We start from the raw sequence: 17335 nt of genomic DNA on the forward strand, positions 1-17335 counted from the left end.
AAATAGTGTAGCCAAGAAGCACACAAGTGATGGAACTGGTAGTTTGGCTACTGCCGTGTCATGTCTCTGAGGTCAGATCTTGTTTAGATGTGGGCCCAAATTAATTGTTTGTCTGTTTGAGTATGTGTTTAATCTCAACATAGTTAATAGTTTGTTGAGTTAACAGTAGTTGAGCTTTTATGGTATTAATAAAGATCCTGTTTTTCCCTGGTTGTGTTCTCAGCAGAGGAAGCTCAGCATATTTGTGTTTGGAAGTTTATCTATAAGCAGCCTACAATTCCAGTTTAAGATTCTGCAAATAAGGGAGGGCTTTTCTGTGTGCTTGCAGCTCTGTGAAAATGAGCAATGTGAGATAAATCTGTTTGGGGAAGGATAAAACACAAGAAGGTTTTACGACTAATGACATGAGCTAGGGGTGGTCTTGTTTGTGCAGGTTATGTTTCAGAGCAGTGCTTGCCTGACACATTGTAGCATCTTACTAAATGCTTTATTCTGAGACAACAGGAATGTTATTGAAGTGATGCTAAGATTCTGTACTGCTTTCCCTTTGGGAGACATTTGTTTTCGGCTCAGATACTCATGCTGAAGCATTACTATCATCAGTTCATTCTGCTTCAGTTTTAAATTGCTTAATTGTCTTGTGCAAATTTGCCTGGAATGACAGTGGGAGTGGTATCAGGTAACTGTTTTCTGGATGGCATTTTAAGTTTCTCTCTTTATTTAGAGCTCTTTGCTGATCTCCAGGCTGATTAAGGATAGATGGATCATATAGACCTTCTCATAAATACTCTTAAGATACAACTTTCTGTTTTGGTCTTTTTTAAAAAAAAAAAAAATAGTTCGATGATAGTGTTTCACTTTGTGTATTTTCAGTTCCTCCATCTCTTATGTCCTTGACTGGCTTTTCTGCTCATTTTTTCTCTAAGCTCATAGCATCGCAGCATAAATATATTAACAGATACTGAAATATATATGCATCTAGTCTATGTGTCAAGAAGACTCATATAAATAAGGATTTGCTAGATCAAGCCTTTGGTAGATGACCTAATTTTCCATTGTAATCAGATTACAAAAAAAGATTTAAATAACTGTTTCACACTTTAGAAGGGTTAACAGGCACAGAGATTTCAGACCAGTTCCTCAGCTGATGTGAACTGGCATTGGGAAGCTATGAACTGACAGCAGAGTTGTGTTAGTTGAAGCAGTGGACATCTCAGCTCTGGACTCCCAACGTATAAGTGAAGAAATAAAACTGAGAGGCAAACTCCGCCAAGAGGTATACAACATATAAGGTACAAGCTAATAAATGGTAAACCAGAAAATTACAAAAGACCCACAGTTGAAGAGAATCCAGAAGGGAGCTTGCATGAAGGGGGCTGGTGGACACAGCTGGGAAGGTGGACCCGAGCATGAAGTCTGAGCCCAAGCTAACATGGCAGTGATCTTGTAACCAGTGAATTTAGAGGTGGCTAGTGCCAAAGAACGCACCTACTTCAGTGCCTCCAAGAAGGTGAGTCCACAGAAACCATCTTATATAGAAAACCGCAGAGAGAAGAGATGAGATGTGCTGGGAGCTATTGCCTGTCATAATGGTGAGGGAGCTTCTGTGGCTCCTCCCAAAAGTGCTGCTGCTGTGAAGGAAGCTGATTTGATGGGAGGGACCCTGTCGTATACAGTTAATTGAATAAGCTGTTCATCTTCTAAGTGCTCATCTGAGCCAGACTTAGCGACTCTCCAGAGATGCACCCATCACTAGCTATGAAAATCCTTATGCAGCAGAGCGCACAGAACCTTAGATTACCTCTTTCCCTTTTGTTGTACAATGCTATTTTTAATCCAGTGCCTTGCTGTGTATTAATAATTTTTGACAAATTACTGTGTCGTATTTGTGTTGTGTAAATTCCCACACATTGCTTTGCATGCATATTTTAGCCTATTGCAGTCTTATAAAAGCCGTAAGTGACACCTAATTTTCCATCACCTTTATTTTATGGGCAGGCTGGCCTGGAGATTAGGTATCGAAGGAAACTGGTGCATAAATTCACCTGTCAGTTTAAACCGGTGAACAGCTCAGTTGTCAATGCAGTTTTGCAGGGTTATACCAACTGACAGTACTGCCCCAATGCCTGTGGATTCTGTACTATTAACCATGAGAGAGATAATTTTACTGGTTATGTGGTAGTATTGACATCTTGGAGAAAGTTGAGTGGATCATTGAGTCATGAGAGAGTACATGGTGGACTCTGTCTGCATCCAAGAGGCACAAGAGGCACAGCAGTGTTTCTGAGAAGCACTGGGAAGGTATCTTTTCTCTTACAGTTGAGTGCTACTTTTTCAGGCAAGTATTTCTCTTAGATACAGGACTTTAACATCAGAAATTCTCTGCAGCCCAAAAAATGTGTGATGATAAAGCTCTTGGATGCTTTTAGGGATGGATCATGGATCTGCTGTTCTTACAGAAAGTTCTTGGGAACAGAGCAGACTGGGAGTGACTCATATTCTCCATAATCAACCAAATTATCCTGTGAAGGTCAGTGAGGTTACTTGTGAATTGGGTGGGCAGGAATTTGCTTTTCCACCAAGCCCGCATAGCAAAGCAGCGCTGTGAGAGCATGTCCCGGTACAGTACTGCCATGGCGCGTGTGGGGTGAGGAGCGTGCCCAGTGAGCAGCACTGTGCCCCAGGCTGTCGTGCTGGATCAGCCAGGCTCCAAACCCTCTCAGGGCCCTGGGGACACACATCTGGTTTCTAGCAGAGGCTCTGGTCATGACAGCACGTTCCTAGCAGAAGCTGAGGCTTGAGCCTCCCTGCCAGTAAGCTGCTGCATTCCCTGCAGGCAAGATCAGGGCTGGTAGGGGGAGGCTGTGTGTGTGCCACCAGATCTCTGCGGGGCTGCGGAGGGGCCACTTTGACTGTGATTTCTCTTTCTGGACTTTCCAGTGCTGACTTGGTGGGGTAACGTATTGATCTTGTGGAGTATTTCCAAAATACAGTACACACTCACAGAGCTTGGGCGATGGCTTGGAAGAACTCAAGTCTGTGTTCCTTTCTGTAAGACACCTTGTGTCTGAGAAGGGACCATCTTAAAGCTCAGCAGTTTAGAATCACAGTCAACAAGGAATTACTTGTGCTGCCCTTGAGAGGAGCAGAGCTGAATGTTTAATGGACATGTGAGAGAGGCAATCTGCTGTGAGTACAAGTCAGAATGTGGCACAGGCTCTGACACTAGTAAACACAAGCAGATCTCTGTGGATAATATGAGTTTTTTTCTTTTTGATTTTTAGAATCAACCTTGTCCTATGTTAGGCAGCTGGAGGCAAGAGTAAGACAGCTGGAGGAGGAAAATCGCATGCTGCCCCAGGTGGGTGACTTCTGTTGGTGGGAACAGTAGCCGGCAGCTAGACAGCAACGTTCGAGTCTTCATGCTTGAGATAAAATCAGTATTGTCATTTGATGTTACTGCATTTGAACACTCAGGCCGATCATTTGGATAAGCAAAGGCACTCACACCTGTTTGTTCATCTTGCTAGTGATTGAGTGGGGTATTAAGGCTATGACATCACTTTCATTAATATTTCTCATTTGCAGGTGTTGGCACTTTTCTAAAGAAAAAATCACTCTAAGCTGCTACTTATAATTAATTAATTAATTAAAGGCTTGAAAATCACAGTGAACTGACCCTTTACGTTCTGTTTTTATTCCAAGAGCTTATTATTAAAATATCAAGTACTTCTTAGAGTTAACCAAAATATTTTGCTATGAAAATGCGAATTTTTAAAGTAATAATACATGAATTACGTTATTTTTAATATTTGAGGAATATATTGGATATGCAAATGCAAGAAAAAAATTAAATTGAATAAGCAAATATGAAGTTAAAGGTTTTCCCAGTATATTTTTAAGAATGGAAAGTTTTGAAGTTCATTAAGAATGAATCAAAGACACTTGTAATTTTTTATATATACACATACATACCAGTGCATGTTTCTATTATGTGTTGTTAAGTAATCCTTAAAAAATTCATCAAGTCTCCAAATGAATTTGCCCACTGGAAGAAAAAAGAAGTTGCATTTTGTTTAAATCAGACACTAGTTTAAATGAAGACATTGGCCTGAAGAAGAAAAGTGCTTTTCATTGCACTTAGCACTGTTATTTGAATATAAAATCCAAGATAATAGTGAAATGTAGTAAGAAGTAAAATCCACTGGCTCAGATTTATTCATTTGTATGACCTGAGGTTAGCTAGAAGATCTCAGCCCCAGGTTAACAATTTCCTTAAGGCAGATTTTAAGTAAAGTGTGGTGTTTTTTTTAACACCTATAATATGACAATTGGAAGGGCCTATATAGCTCTTGTTTAGCTCTTGACTTGCAAGGTATCTTTGAGCAATTTATGTAACTTCTGTACCCTAATTTTTTGATCTGAAAAAAGACAGCAAGAATGGTTAAATGTCTGTCCTTTAACATGGATACAGTCTTCAACAGGAAAGAGAAGAGGTTGATCTTCAGTGATAAAGAATATTATTTTATTGTCAGGAATGGCATTCAGGGCAAATGTTACAAAACTGCTTGAAAAATACTGTTGTGGTTTGTCTTTGTCTTGGGTCTGGATCAACACTGGGGGATATATTGTGCAGGACATTCTTTGTGGGCAGAATCTTTAGGAGTGACCATATGTTTTTATTTGTCTGGGGTTTGAAGCATTCAGGTGGAGACACATTAAATGTATTACCAGCTCTGGGCAAAGACTGGAACACCCACATTGTGGGCAGTAAGTTTATTGAAAATACCTTCGATGGGTTGCCAAACCCAGAAAATAGTACTTGTGAAAATAGCACCTAAGCCCACAGATACTGCAAACAGTTGAAACAAAATATGCTGATTGTGGGGTTTTGAAGGGGAAGAACTAGGTGAGCAAGCCTGCAAACTGCATTTTGTTTTAAGTACGCAGGTCAGTTTGTCTTGTGTTTGGTTTTGTTGGCACAAGGATCCGTAGTAGAGTACTGAAAAACCTCATAATGTCTCTGGATACTTTATTGTAAGAAATAATGAGTGAGGAGGGTTCATGTTTCCTGCCATATCTTACTCACCTTTCCTCCTGATGAAAGTCATTGCTCTGGGGAGAGGAAGGGAATGTGGACACCAAGCTTATTGTGACTTTGCATTCAGTTACCTTGGTATTGCATTTGCACAAGTTCATTTTGAGTGTTTGTTGTTCCTGTAACACCCTGAACACACTGTCAGCGGTGATTAGGCCCCATGGCAAAGACAAGGATGCAGGATGAAAATGCACAAGTTCCTGGCACTGCTTCGATTCCATTGAATGGGAGGAGTGGGAGTTTGTTGGGCGTTAAGCCAAACCAAGTGCTTTTGATAGATCAGCTGAAAATATATTAGGAGCTCCACAACTGATGAAGGTTTTTGGCATGGCTCTTACCCAGTTACAGTGTTGTGCCTTAAAATCTCACCAGTGCTTCAGTAAGAGAGTGCCCTTTCCTTTTTGCATATCGCATCTTTGATGGTGTACTGGAGCACTGGGAGGGTTTGGGAGTTGCAGGACTGCGTTTAGTTTGAGAGAGGTCATGACTTGCACTCGTGAGTGTGACGCCCCTGCTAGGTCTTTACTGAAGAGCCCTTGCTTTGCTTTCTGAGGATTTTTTCCTCTCCTCCTGCCATACTTTTCTTCTTTTTCCTCTTTGCTTTCAACATGCTTTCTTTTTACCCTTTCCTGCTTATGTGTCACTCATGAAAATGCACTGGCACATTTGTTGACACCCTCTTCAGATAAATCGCTCCTTTCATCTATCACTTAGGTGTGGTTCTTTTCCAATCTCTTCTGCTTTGCTTGTCTCTCTCCATACATATTAGTTTTCTTTTCAGAACCCCACAGACCTCTAATGCAAAGGTTTTATTAATATTTAGTGGCAAGAACATTTCCAGAGAAAATGGTTTTAAGTGCTGCCATCAGTGTTCAAATGGAATCTGAGTTTTAGTCCACTCTTCTGTACCAAAGGGCGGCTTTGTCAGGGGAAATGCAGTACTACCACTGAGTCAATATTTTAGTTTGATCAGGTAATAGAAAAGGTATAAAAATGCGCATATTCACTTAAGCCTGTTAATGTCTCTTCCTGTGCTGCAGTTGTTCTGGTGGCAGCTTATAGCATAGTAGAGTGGGTTTAAGAGTTATGAGAAGCCATAGGTGGGTTATAGGTTTGCTGTGTTGGTGAGAGCTGTAATTAGCTGTTCTTTGTTGTTGTTGTTTTCCTTCTCTCAATTAACATGCAACAAGATATGATGTAGACCCTTTCAATTTCTGGCCGCAAATAGGATTTTTGTGCAAGAAAGCAGATACTTTCCAAGATTTATGGTATGCAGCTGAGTCTTCTGTGGAGAATGCCAAACTTGTGCTGGCTGTGCCTGAGACAAGGGGCGTGCAGCTTGTACTAGTTCTTCTCAAACGCTTGTGTAGATTAGGGTGTGTGACAGCAGTGCATAGAGGCCAAAGGATTTGAGTAAGAACATTGCAGTTTTGCTGGATGGATTTCAGGCCAGAGTAGTTCCCCCCTGGGTCTGGGGCAGGAAAATTCTCTACAGCATGTGGGCTTTGGCAATGCCTCCTGCCACCTCAAAATGTGTGTGAAACTCACCATCACTGCAGATTGAGTTTTGCCACTAACGTAAAAAAACCCAAAATAACATAATAGTATGACCAGTGCTCCAGCCAGACGTGGTGGGTTGACCCTGGCTGGATGCCAGGTACCCACCAGAGCCACTCCATTGCTCCCCTTCTCAGCTGGACAGGGGAGAAAAAAAATAGGCTCCTGGGTTGAGATAAAGACAGGGAGAGATCACTCACCAATTACAGTCACAGGCAAAACAGACTCAATGTGGGGAAATTAATGTATTAAGAATCAAATAAGGGTAGGGTAATGAGATAAAAAAGCAAAATCTTAAAAACACCTTCCTCCCACCCCTCCCTTCTCCCAAGGCTCAACTTCACTCCAGATTTTCTCTCCCTCCTTCCCTCCAGAGGCGCAGGGGACCTGGAATGGGGGCTGCGGTCAGCTCAGCACACATCTCTGCTGCTCCCTCCTCCTCAGTGGGAGCGCTCCTCGAGCTCTGCCCTGCTCCAGCATGGGGTCCCTCCCATGGGAGACACCTCCACTACCTGCTCCACCGCTGGGCCCTCCCACGGGCTGCAGTTCTTCACGAACTGCTGCAGCATGGGTCGCCGGGGGTCCCCAGCCCTGCCGGCAGCCCTGCCCCCGCCCGGGCTCCTCTCCCCACGGGGCCACGGGCCCTGCCCGGAGCTGCCCCAGCGCCGCTGCCCGCGGGTCACAGTCCCCTGCGGGCACCCCCTGCCCCGGGGGGGGCCCTGCCCGGGCTGCGGGGTGAGCTGCTCCCCTGTGAGCTCCGTGGGCTGGGGGCACAGCCTGCCTCGCCGGGGGCTGCTGGAGTATCTCTGCTCCAGCACCGGGAGCCCCTCCTGCCTCCTTCTGCGCTGGCCTGGGGGGCTGCAGGGCTGCTGCTCTCACATCGTCTTACTCCTGTCTTCCGCTGCACTTGTGCAGGTCTCCCCCCATCCCCCCTGAACTATGCTATCCCAGAGGGCTGCCACCATCGCTGACAGGCTTGGCCTCTGCCAGCAGCAGGTCGGGCTGGGAGCAGGCCAGCACTGGCTCCATCGGACATGGGGGAAGCTTCTGGCACCTTCTCACAGAAGCCACCCCTGTAGCCCCCCACGACTAAAACCTTGTCACGCAAACCCAATACACCAGTACATCGTTTCTGTGCATGTTGTACTGAAGATACTCAGCAATAATTAAGCATAGTTAAGAACAGTTAAGAAAACGACAGATTCAGACCCCAGTTACAGCTTCCTGGGTTGTGGAGGTCTTTTATGTCGGTGAGTAATTTCGGACAGCTGAGAACTGGATTGTCCTCCCAGGCTTGATGTGGTGCATAACTTCTATCCATGCCTTTTGCTCGGGGAAGTGAGATCAGGATCTGACATCCCCATGTCAATTAACTGAAGATATCCCTGAATTTTCATAGGGGTAGTATTTCAGGGCTGATAAGCTCAGCTGAAATGCTATAGAAATGCGGACATCTGTCATATAATGACAGTGAATGCGTTTGCAAAAGATATATTTGGCAAGCCACCCAATTTAAATTGCTTCAGTTCTTATTTGTTTTATGGGAGGAGGGAGCAAGAGGCTGACACAAATTGTCAGACGTTTCCCCCTTCTAATTCTTTATCCTTGTGATTTAGCTTTACCTTTTAATGAAGGGGAAAGGAAGTATTGCCAGGATGCTGCTTCCTGAGCAAACAAACCGCACGAGTCTGTGGGGCTGGAGGCTGGATGATGGGAGCTGAGCTCCTGGCTTCCACAGCGTGCAGCACCTAAGCCAGGGGCGGGTGTGGTGCAGGGCTGATCTGGAGCCCTTCTGCCCCCTCACATGGGCTTTTCTGCCCCTGTTTCCTCATTCTTTCCTTTACAAGTCTTTTGGTCCTTTCCCATCTCTTTTTGTTGTATCTTTCACTTCCACTGTTGCTTCAGGCACTTTTTGGGGGTTTTTGCATCCTTGCTAGCCTCTTGCAGTCCTGGTGTGTTGAAGTGTGAAATGGCAGGCATGACCCTTAGGCACACACTAGTTATTTTTAAGCACTTTCAACGCTTTTCCGTTTCCCTCTTTCTTTCCCCTCCCCTTAGATTATCACGTTTTATTTCAACCCATTTCCAAATCTTTCAGAAACCTTTTTGCTGAGATCTGTGTTTTTTATTTTCCCTCTGCATGACGTGGTTTTAGTTATAAATCTAATTAAAAGAAGGGAACTGTTTGATTAATACTTTTTTTTGTCAAATCTGTGTGACTCACAGTTCAATACTGTTTGTCTCCTCCCTTCCCTAGTGTGTAGAAGAACAGGGAATCCTTCAACAAAAATGTGATTAAACCCCGTTGAACAAACCCATGTTACCAAATCATGTTATCAAATATTTGCTGAAGGTAAATCAACAGCATCCACTCGCCTGGTTCTTCCATGTGCTCTCATCCTAGTTTAAATTTATAGGTCATTAATGGAGCGACTTCAGTTTATGACAGCTGAGGTTCTGACCAGAGTCTTTGTCTCAGGGTGACCTAAGCATAGCACTTCCACCTTGGTTGGATGGGCAGCCTGAAAGGCAAGGGCTTATGGGCTTGATGTTAACAAGATGTAAATTCAACAAAAAACTGGTGTACAAAAAGAGTTACAGTTCAGAGAGAAGGGCAGAATTTATTTATCCATTTATTTATTTATTTATCTATCTATTTATTTATTTATTTGTCTGTCTATCTATCTATCTATCTATTTATTTATTTATTTATTCCAGAGTAATTTCCAAAAGTCTGGAGTTACTTTGTACTCAGTATTTTCTAGTAGAGTCCACTGAGTTTTTCACATTTTAAATACTGGTGGTCTTTATGTGCGTAGCCCCCATGATTTGGAGGTGCTACAGCCCAGGACCTTTTTCTCTTGGACATTCATTAGAAAAAGAGGTTTATGAAGGGCCTGCTGAAAATGTTTTTTTCTGAAGGTGTGTAGCCAGCAATGGTTTTGACCACTCAGAAATCTGAGTGTGCTTCACATATGCTATGAGGATATGTGGATTTTGGCAGCAATATGTGGAAGTAGAGGTTTCTGCTGAGGTCTTTGAGAACAGGAATTACAGTGAGTAACTGCAGCATTTTAAAATTGTGTATTTTAATTGACAGGAATGTTCTCTAAAAAAATTGTTGCTGTTTTGTTTAGTGCATTATTAATCCAGCAAAGCAACTTACCATAGTTTATTGCTTTCTGTTTTTTCTTTCTCCTGCCTGTTTGAAAAAAGCTGACAATCACAGCCTGTGTTTTCTTTGAGCTAACAAGGAAATTGAGGGCTGGGGAAAATCAGAAAAAAGCTTTGAAAATCAGGTAGCGATTGAACTGGTGTGGCAGTTGCCCAGCAGGAAGGATATACTTCCCAGTATACTAATTGCCTCTGGGATAAAAGGCTACTGGAGAATGAGGTCTTAAGCATTTGCTGAGGTAGGTCTCCGACGGTAAGTGAAGAGTGGTGCGCAGTGGACAGGCAAACCGTGTTCTCTCAGAAGCTTTGCTGAGATGACTGCAAGAATCCTTAGGCCATAGATGGTCTACGGTTTTTCCTGCTGAGCTCCCCCTGCCTGCTGTGGGAGGTTACAAGCCAGGCAGCACAGGGCATGCTTCCTCTGGAGTGGCTGGCAGATAAACTGCCACTGACTTGAGCTATGCAGTGTGCTTTGCGCTAGAGTGGTTTTCATTTATGACTGTCCTTATCAACAGTATAGATTGAAAAAATGATGTTTTCTACTGGCTCAAGTAGAAAGGCTCATGATCAGTTCTCTTCATCAAAGAATACCCTGTTTTACACAGGGGTCTTTGCTCTGGCCATGACCAGGGTACAGGTGCAGGGTTTGTCTCTGGTGCTGTGGGAGAATGGCCCAAGCATCCTTAACATTCTGCAGTGTGAGGGAGATGCTAAATTTCTATTCACCTTATTCTTTTGTCATGTGATATTAGGGGGTTCAGACAGATTGCCTGTGCTTTCTATTCACTAGTCGTGTGTTAGCATTAGATATTTTGTAGATTTACTTCCAACAGAAAATGGCTCTGCACATTTAGTGATTGCACTCTCTTATCTTTGTGGCAAAATGTGCATGGGTTATTAGGTGGGTTTTACCTGTTTCCGACAATGCATATCTACAGAGGTATAATCCACACAGAGTACATGTTAGACTCAGAGGAGCCAACATGCAAACTGTGCTGTAGCTTAGGCACAAGGCCTGGGCAGGGGCAGGAGGGAAGGTTGGTAAGGGAGAATGAGTAAAAGAGTAAATTATTTCTCAGATGTTGACGTTGTGCAGCACTGTTTACTCAAAATTCCTCAATATGTTTATAGTTAATACAGATTTTCAGCACTATGGAGCTACAACTTCATCACTTCTGTCTGATTTGCGTTCCACTTCCACAGCTTTGTTACTGGATAATAAAGGAAAAGATCTGTCCAAAACATGTGGACACATGGGATGCCTGCTTTGAGTGGCTGAATGCAAGTGCTGTGTGTGGAGTTAGAGAAGAGGAGGAAGGGAGCAGGATTTCTCCTCCCCTTCTCAAGGTCCTGCTCAGGATCCAGTTGTAATCTGGGTTGGGCAGTGGCAGAGAAGGGACTCGGTGCAAGAAAACTCAGGTCAGGCTTTGGTGGAAGGTGAAACATTGCCATGCTCCCCCCTGGCAAGCAGCAGCTGTGATGATGGGGCTGAAAAGCACACTTTCCTAGTCCCCTAAGGCACCTTGTTTAGACACTGCCACTTTGGCAAAGTGCCTTTTCCTCTTGTTTTGCTTCACAGCCTTGGAAACTTGTAACAGTCAGTAGCGCTGAAGTGTCTTCAGGCTCACAGGACTTGCTGACGAACAGGAGACCCGTGTTCAGGCTGGTCCCATCCCCATCATCTGCTGGAATAAGCTTCCTCCAAAGGAGGCAGAAGCTGTACTGCCTCCCTGGAGTGCCCTCACCTGACATGAGAGGTCCCTGAGGTGGAGTATGGGACTTCAGGGCTGCAAAAAACCTGCCTTATTTTTTAATAAAAGCTTATGTCTCTTATCAAGGACAGAGGGAGGAGGGAGAAGGATGTCCACAGGGGAAATACTAATTTTCAATCTCCTACCAACATGTGTTGAGAAAGCTGTCAGCTTAAAGCAGTGTGTTCACAACAAGCTTCTCATTCTCATGAAGGGGGACAGAAATGTGCTGGGTATGGCACAGAAGCAGCTGTGGACAGCTGCCTGGAGGAAGGCCTGAACTCTGACGGTAGTACAATTTGCAGGACTTTCAGATTGTCTCATATTCAGGAGGCTTTACATGTACAATCTGCACTAATTTTCCCAGCTTTTTAATAGCAATATTTGCATTTTAACCATTCAAAATCTTTGCTGGCTGTGGAGCCAGTAAAGAAGCAGAATACTTTGACTTACAAAAAACCCCAAAGCTGACTGAGGGGATTCATTCTAAACCAGAATTGCTCGAATCTGCTTTATTACCCCTTTTCCTTCCTCTTTCATTTCCTTTCCCAAAGTGTAGCATAAAGTTTGCCCAGTCACTAACAGATCTATAAATCCTTCCCAAAGAAAAATAAGTCCTCAACCTCCCTCCATGCAGCACAGCAAATTGATAATAGCCATTGTTGCGGAGAATCGTAGGATGACACACTGCACGCTGCCCTAAGCGTGTGCCGGTGTTGTCAGCCTAGTTATGAGACCCATCGGTGCCCGCTTTTACACTGCATCCATTGCTCGGCAGCAGGGTGGCACTGGGAGATGAGTTCGTGTGCCAAATGGAGTTTCACATTCAGATTCACGGTACCTTTTCCATAAGCTTAGTGCTGCATTCTCATTTTTGTTAATGGTTTTTCAGGGTTTTTTTTGGAATATGTGAGGCTCAGTCCTGCAGATGATTGCTGGGATCCAGTCTAACACGTTCAGTAGTTGCAAGGGTTCTTTCTGCGATGTGCCCCTTTGCCACCGCTGTGAGCCATGCAGCGTTGGTTACAAAGGCCTGGGCACATCCTGACGGAGTCATGCAGCGCACGTAAACTTGCTTTGGACTGTGGTACTTTTCAATTAAATGTTTCCAGGCAGACTGGATCTGTGAAGTTCACCTCGTGTCATCTCTGTGCCCTTTCTCTCCCTTACCCACCTTCATCTTTCCTATTGTTTAGATTATAGACATCCCCCAAAAGACTGCAACATGCTATGTGCTTGCTCAGTGGGGCAAATTAGTGCACCTCAGGGCACTGATTGTGATCAGAGGCTCTTTCCACTGTCATTATTTTTCCTTCAGAAATGCATTTCCCACACATTCCAGCAGGAATTACTGCCACCTTATTTCTTAATCTTTCCTACAGTGTTTCTTACTCTTTAAGAAAGGAACTTGTCATCTTTCAATCTTTGAAATGTTTTCTTTATATTTCTCTTTCTTTCTTAAAAAAAACAAAATTGGGCATGAAGAAAGACAGTAGAGAGCAGGTCAGGTTGAAGGCACCTCGGGTCTTCTTGGGCCGTCTGTGTCGCTGCAGCTATCACACTGCTGTCCATGAATGCAGCAGGGGTATTTTTAGCACTCCTCAGAAGCAGGCTGCTTGCTCAGGTTACCTCGGCACTGCAGTCGCTCCAGGAGATGCTTTACATCCTTGCAATGTTTGAGGTGACTGAGCTCTAAGAGTTTAGGTAGATTGCATTTGTTTAGCAGTGTCCTGAAGAACCCTTCCAGGTGTTCGCTGGGGGGAAAAACCCCTGAGATTGTCACTGTTGGGTACACATTGACGTCTCGCAGGCAAGCAGGAGGACATGGCCTTGCACCGGAGCAGCTGGAGGCAGAGGAGGCGTGAGCTGGCAGCCTGGAGCTCCCGGCTCCTTCCCTGGTCAGCTGAGGCTGAGCAGGTGTTGCAAACCTTGCAGCGACATTTTAAAATGTGAGTTTTGTTGAAGGAACAACCTGCAGAATTGTTGGGATAAAATTATACATTCTCAAAACCTTCCTCTGGGGTTGAAATCATCTCTCTGAAACTCGCAGCACTTTTTTGAGGCAATGTACATACATAAGAAAATTTATTCTTATGTCCTGATTTTCCAGATAGATACCCTCAAGGGCCAGAGTGTTTGGGTGACACTCAACAGTAGTACTTGAGCTGCCTCACGTGGATCGTGGTTAACTGTGGCACAGAAGGAGGGGGGCTTTGGAGTAAAACATGCCTTCAGTGCTTCTCAGCCTTTTTAAAAAGACCAATAAATAACTGACATCTGTTTTAATTAGTTACCAACCCTTTTCTTTATTAAATAGTTTTTAATTTTTTGCAAAGGATCCCATTAGGATGCCAGGAGGGGCGGAGGGGAGTTACTGCTCTGCAAACGAGCCAGCTAGCGTCAGTGGACATGGCTCAGCCTCTCAGCAGTCTGACTCAGTGGTAAATGCTCTGAAGGTAACGCTCCTCCGGTACAGTCCATGCAAAACATCGTGTCTGTTACTCAACACATGTCGTATTGTCCTGGCAACATCCCTGTGGACACCACTGGGATGTTACTGTCATGAGCGGGATTGTTTTTCTGTTTGTCACTCATTGCATCTGTGGACTGTGTGTTTCTTGGGGCAGGGATCAGCCCTTATGATGGGGGTGATGCCAGCTGTAGCTGCTCTCCAAATTACTTACATCTGCACAGTTTTTCTTTTGAAGCCGAAAAGTGGTGTTTTTCTGAACAAGGAAGTCTTTCTACTTTATCTAGGTTGTGTATTTGTTCTTCAGTGGAATATAATGGATTCCTGTAACCCATGCAGAGAGAAATACTTTCATGCAAAGATAAAACCAATGCACATGGTATATTTGTAATAAAAATAGCAGAACTTTGGGCTGAAGACTCATGCATCATGATCCCAAGGTCACTGTTGAAACTGAGAGCAGATGTGGTTTACTCTGAAGTCGGGGTTGGATTGCAAAGACCTGCGTTGCATTGATAAACAGCAATTGACACCAGCAATCAGAGGGGCAAGTTTGCAAGTTCTTACCTATGTCATCAGCGAAACCCTTGCAATTAATGAAACTTAGAAAGCTGTTGCAAGATGCAATGGTTTATCAGGTGATCTGAATCAACAAGTGGCAGAGTTTACTGTCCCACTGCAGCATGGGCATCAGTTGTGTCCGTGCTCCTCTGGGGAGGATTAAGAACTGATGCTGAGCTGAGCAGAGAGCAGGGACTCTCTATCCCTGTCTCCTAGTGCTGGCTCCGACATGATTGTTTTCTGGTGCTTTGTGCACATCTCACCTGTACTTCACTCATTAGCTAAACTGCTTTAATATTAATTTGTTTTAGTGGGTATTATTCCCCACCTATACAGATGTTGCAGGGACGTGCTGGTTACTTGGAGGGTATGGGTTTGCACTCATTCAGAGAGCTGCAAGGGAATTTTGTAGACATTTGCTCTGTTTTGGAGCTTTGTGGAGATGCACGGTGCACAGTAAGAGCTCAGTACTGCTGTAGACTTGCCTAGACATCTGAGTTTATGCACAGGGTGATTATCTTCCACATGGCTGGGTGACATTGACTTCTCCTCCATGAAGCCTGAGGAAATAGGTTTATGCAAGTGAACTGTGCACAAATTACAGCAATCGGATCCCTTCCTGTAACATAACTGGGCGCAGGGATTCACTGCAGCCACCTCGCCTGTTTTACTGGCATCGGAAGGGGGCAAGTAGCAGCAGAGTGCTTGAGCCCCTCTCCCCATGCACACAATTGCAGGTCCCCTCTGTACCAGCCACCCCGACCACATCCCCCTCGGCAGCACTCTGGAGTGCGCTGGTCTCGCCCTCGTGCAGGAGAGGCACGATGAACCACCATTCCCCGCTGTGGAGGAGTGCTCGCACTCCTGTCTGCACCTTCCCATATATTTCACCTGCTGTTGCCTAGAAAATAAAGCTATGCCAGGTAATTTTGTCAAGAGATCATGCATAATTATCAAAAAAAGCCTTTTGTAGTTCTCTTAAAATACCCATTGGGAAAGACACTTCCCTGAAAGGACATTTAACAACATGCTTTTGACAACCTGTGATAGTTGGTTGCAGTAAGTGAAATATTTGAACAACAGCTGATATCTTGGTAGCTGAAATGGATTGATAAGAAATTCACAGAATTTAGTTCAATATGATGTGAAAGCTCAGCTTTTGGTTTGCTAGGAGGTATTGCAGCAGGCAGAAATAGATAAAAATGATACTGTTATATTCAGAATGGAAGTGAGCTGTCAGCTAAAGAGAGACTTCCCCGTTCCCAGCCGGGCAGGAGACCCTGCTGTTTCCCCTGGTTTGATCCTGCCTTTCTGGGGAATGCAGAGCTCCCACTTGCATCACTTGTCAGAATCAGATGCAGGAGGAAGAACAAGCCGAGCCTGCTTTTCTTTACAAATTTGGCAATTTGAAATTCCTGCAAAACAGGAATAGTCTTTGTTACAAAACCTCATTGTTAGTGCAATCCCCTTCTGCACAGCAAGGAATCTAAACAGCGGGAATGTATTTTAAAGGGACAGATCCATAAGAAAACAGAGGGAGGTTACTGCTAAAAATAGTGCTGTTTTGTTCCTGAGTGATGATGAGATGTTAAAAAAAATATATTGCCTGTGAATCTCCTACTGGGAGGCAGCGGTGAAAGAGAGAGGAGAGCTTTGCCATGCAGCTGGTCTGGGAAAGGCTCTTCCATGATCTGATCCATCACGCAGGGTGGCTGAAGGAAGAAATTGCCCTGCCTGGGCCTCGGCCATCTTCCCTACCCTGCCAGTGGTTATGGGATTATTCCCTAGTGCAACTGGTATCACTGGGGATATATAAGTAGTTATTCCATATGGCAGGATGCTTTTGTTTCTTTTTGTAAGTTGTGTATGGCCAAACTTCATGCTTGTGCGTGGAGATGTGCATGTTCCACATAGGTTTGCTTTGCAGACCAGGGTTTATGGAATGACGATGGTTTCTTAGTCTGACTGCCTGAATGACCAAGGACACAAGCTTACTGGTGAAACTTGCGTTGGGTTTTCCTATCCTGAGTTCAGTGTCTCCTACTGGAAACTCCACTATGCCGTCTGCAAATTGAATTGAGGTATATTTAATGGAAGACAAGGTCTGAGGTTAAGTATAGGAGTTGCTGCAGAAAAGTAAGTGTTCTGTGGTACCCAGGAGGTCAGGCAAGAAGATTTAATGATCCCTTCTGCCCTGAAATCCAGAGCACTGTAATCAGTCTAATTATCTTTAAATACAATTGGTCAGTTATATATGTATATGTATATACTACTTCCACACTCAGGAAGGACCTATGAAAGCTTAAATATACTACTGCTTGTATTAGTGGCAGGAAAACAAATTTGTAAAGGAAAACTTCCTTTTTTTAAAAAAAACCAACAACATACGTTTGTCTTGGGAGCTCAGGAAAATATAAATTAGCAGTCTGTTAAAGACTCTTTAAGACTCTTACCACTACCTTTAATGAGACAGAAAAAGCTGTGGCTGGAGAAATGTGCAGTATAAGTTTGAGGTGTTTAACTTGATATTCCATGTTGAGCTGGAAACACCTGAAGATGCAAAGTATCTTTTTGTTTAAGTGCTGACAACATGCCTTTGAAAATATTATATGGAAATTAAGTCTATTACTGGTTTTGTAATGTAATTACTGTTTTATTAGGAACAGTTTAATTTTAACATGTTGGTTAGTATTTATCGGAAAAATCTATGTGTGATAATATATC

General features: G+C 43.8%; 1 protein-coding gene across 7 annotated transcripts in view; it reads left to right on the forward strand.

The window, feature by feature from the left end:
* Positions 1–17335, forward strand: part of CCDC85A (coiled-coil domain containing 85A) — a 293953-nt gene that overhangs the window by 168258 nt on the left and 108360 nt on the right. For 3 of the 7 annotated variants that reach the window (XR_013931389.1, XR_013931390.1, XM_080408088.1), the window contains one exon: positions 3285–3361. The exons of 1 other annotated variant lie outside the window; for it this stretch is intronic. Coding sequence is in view for 2 of the 6 variants with exons in the window: in XM_080408088.1 (XP_080264214.1) it covers positions 3285–3361 (77 nt within the window). In the remaining 4 variants the exon portion in view is untranslated. Of the gene's footprint in view, positions 1–3284; positions 3362–13916; positions 14037–17335 lie in introns of those variants that run through there. 3 more of the 7 variants (XR_013931388.1, XM_080408087.1, XM_080408090.1) reach the window with 2 other exon arrangements.

Source organism: Falco punctatus (genome assembly GCF_963210335.1).
Source record: "Falco punctatus genome assembly, chromosome: 12".
In the NCBI taxonomy this organism is placed as follows: domain Eukaryota; kingdom Metazoa; phylum Chordata; class Aves; order Falconiformes; family Falconidae; genus Falco; species Falco punctatus.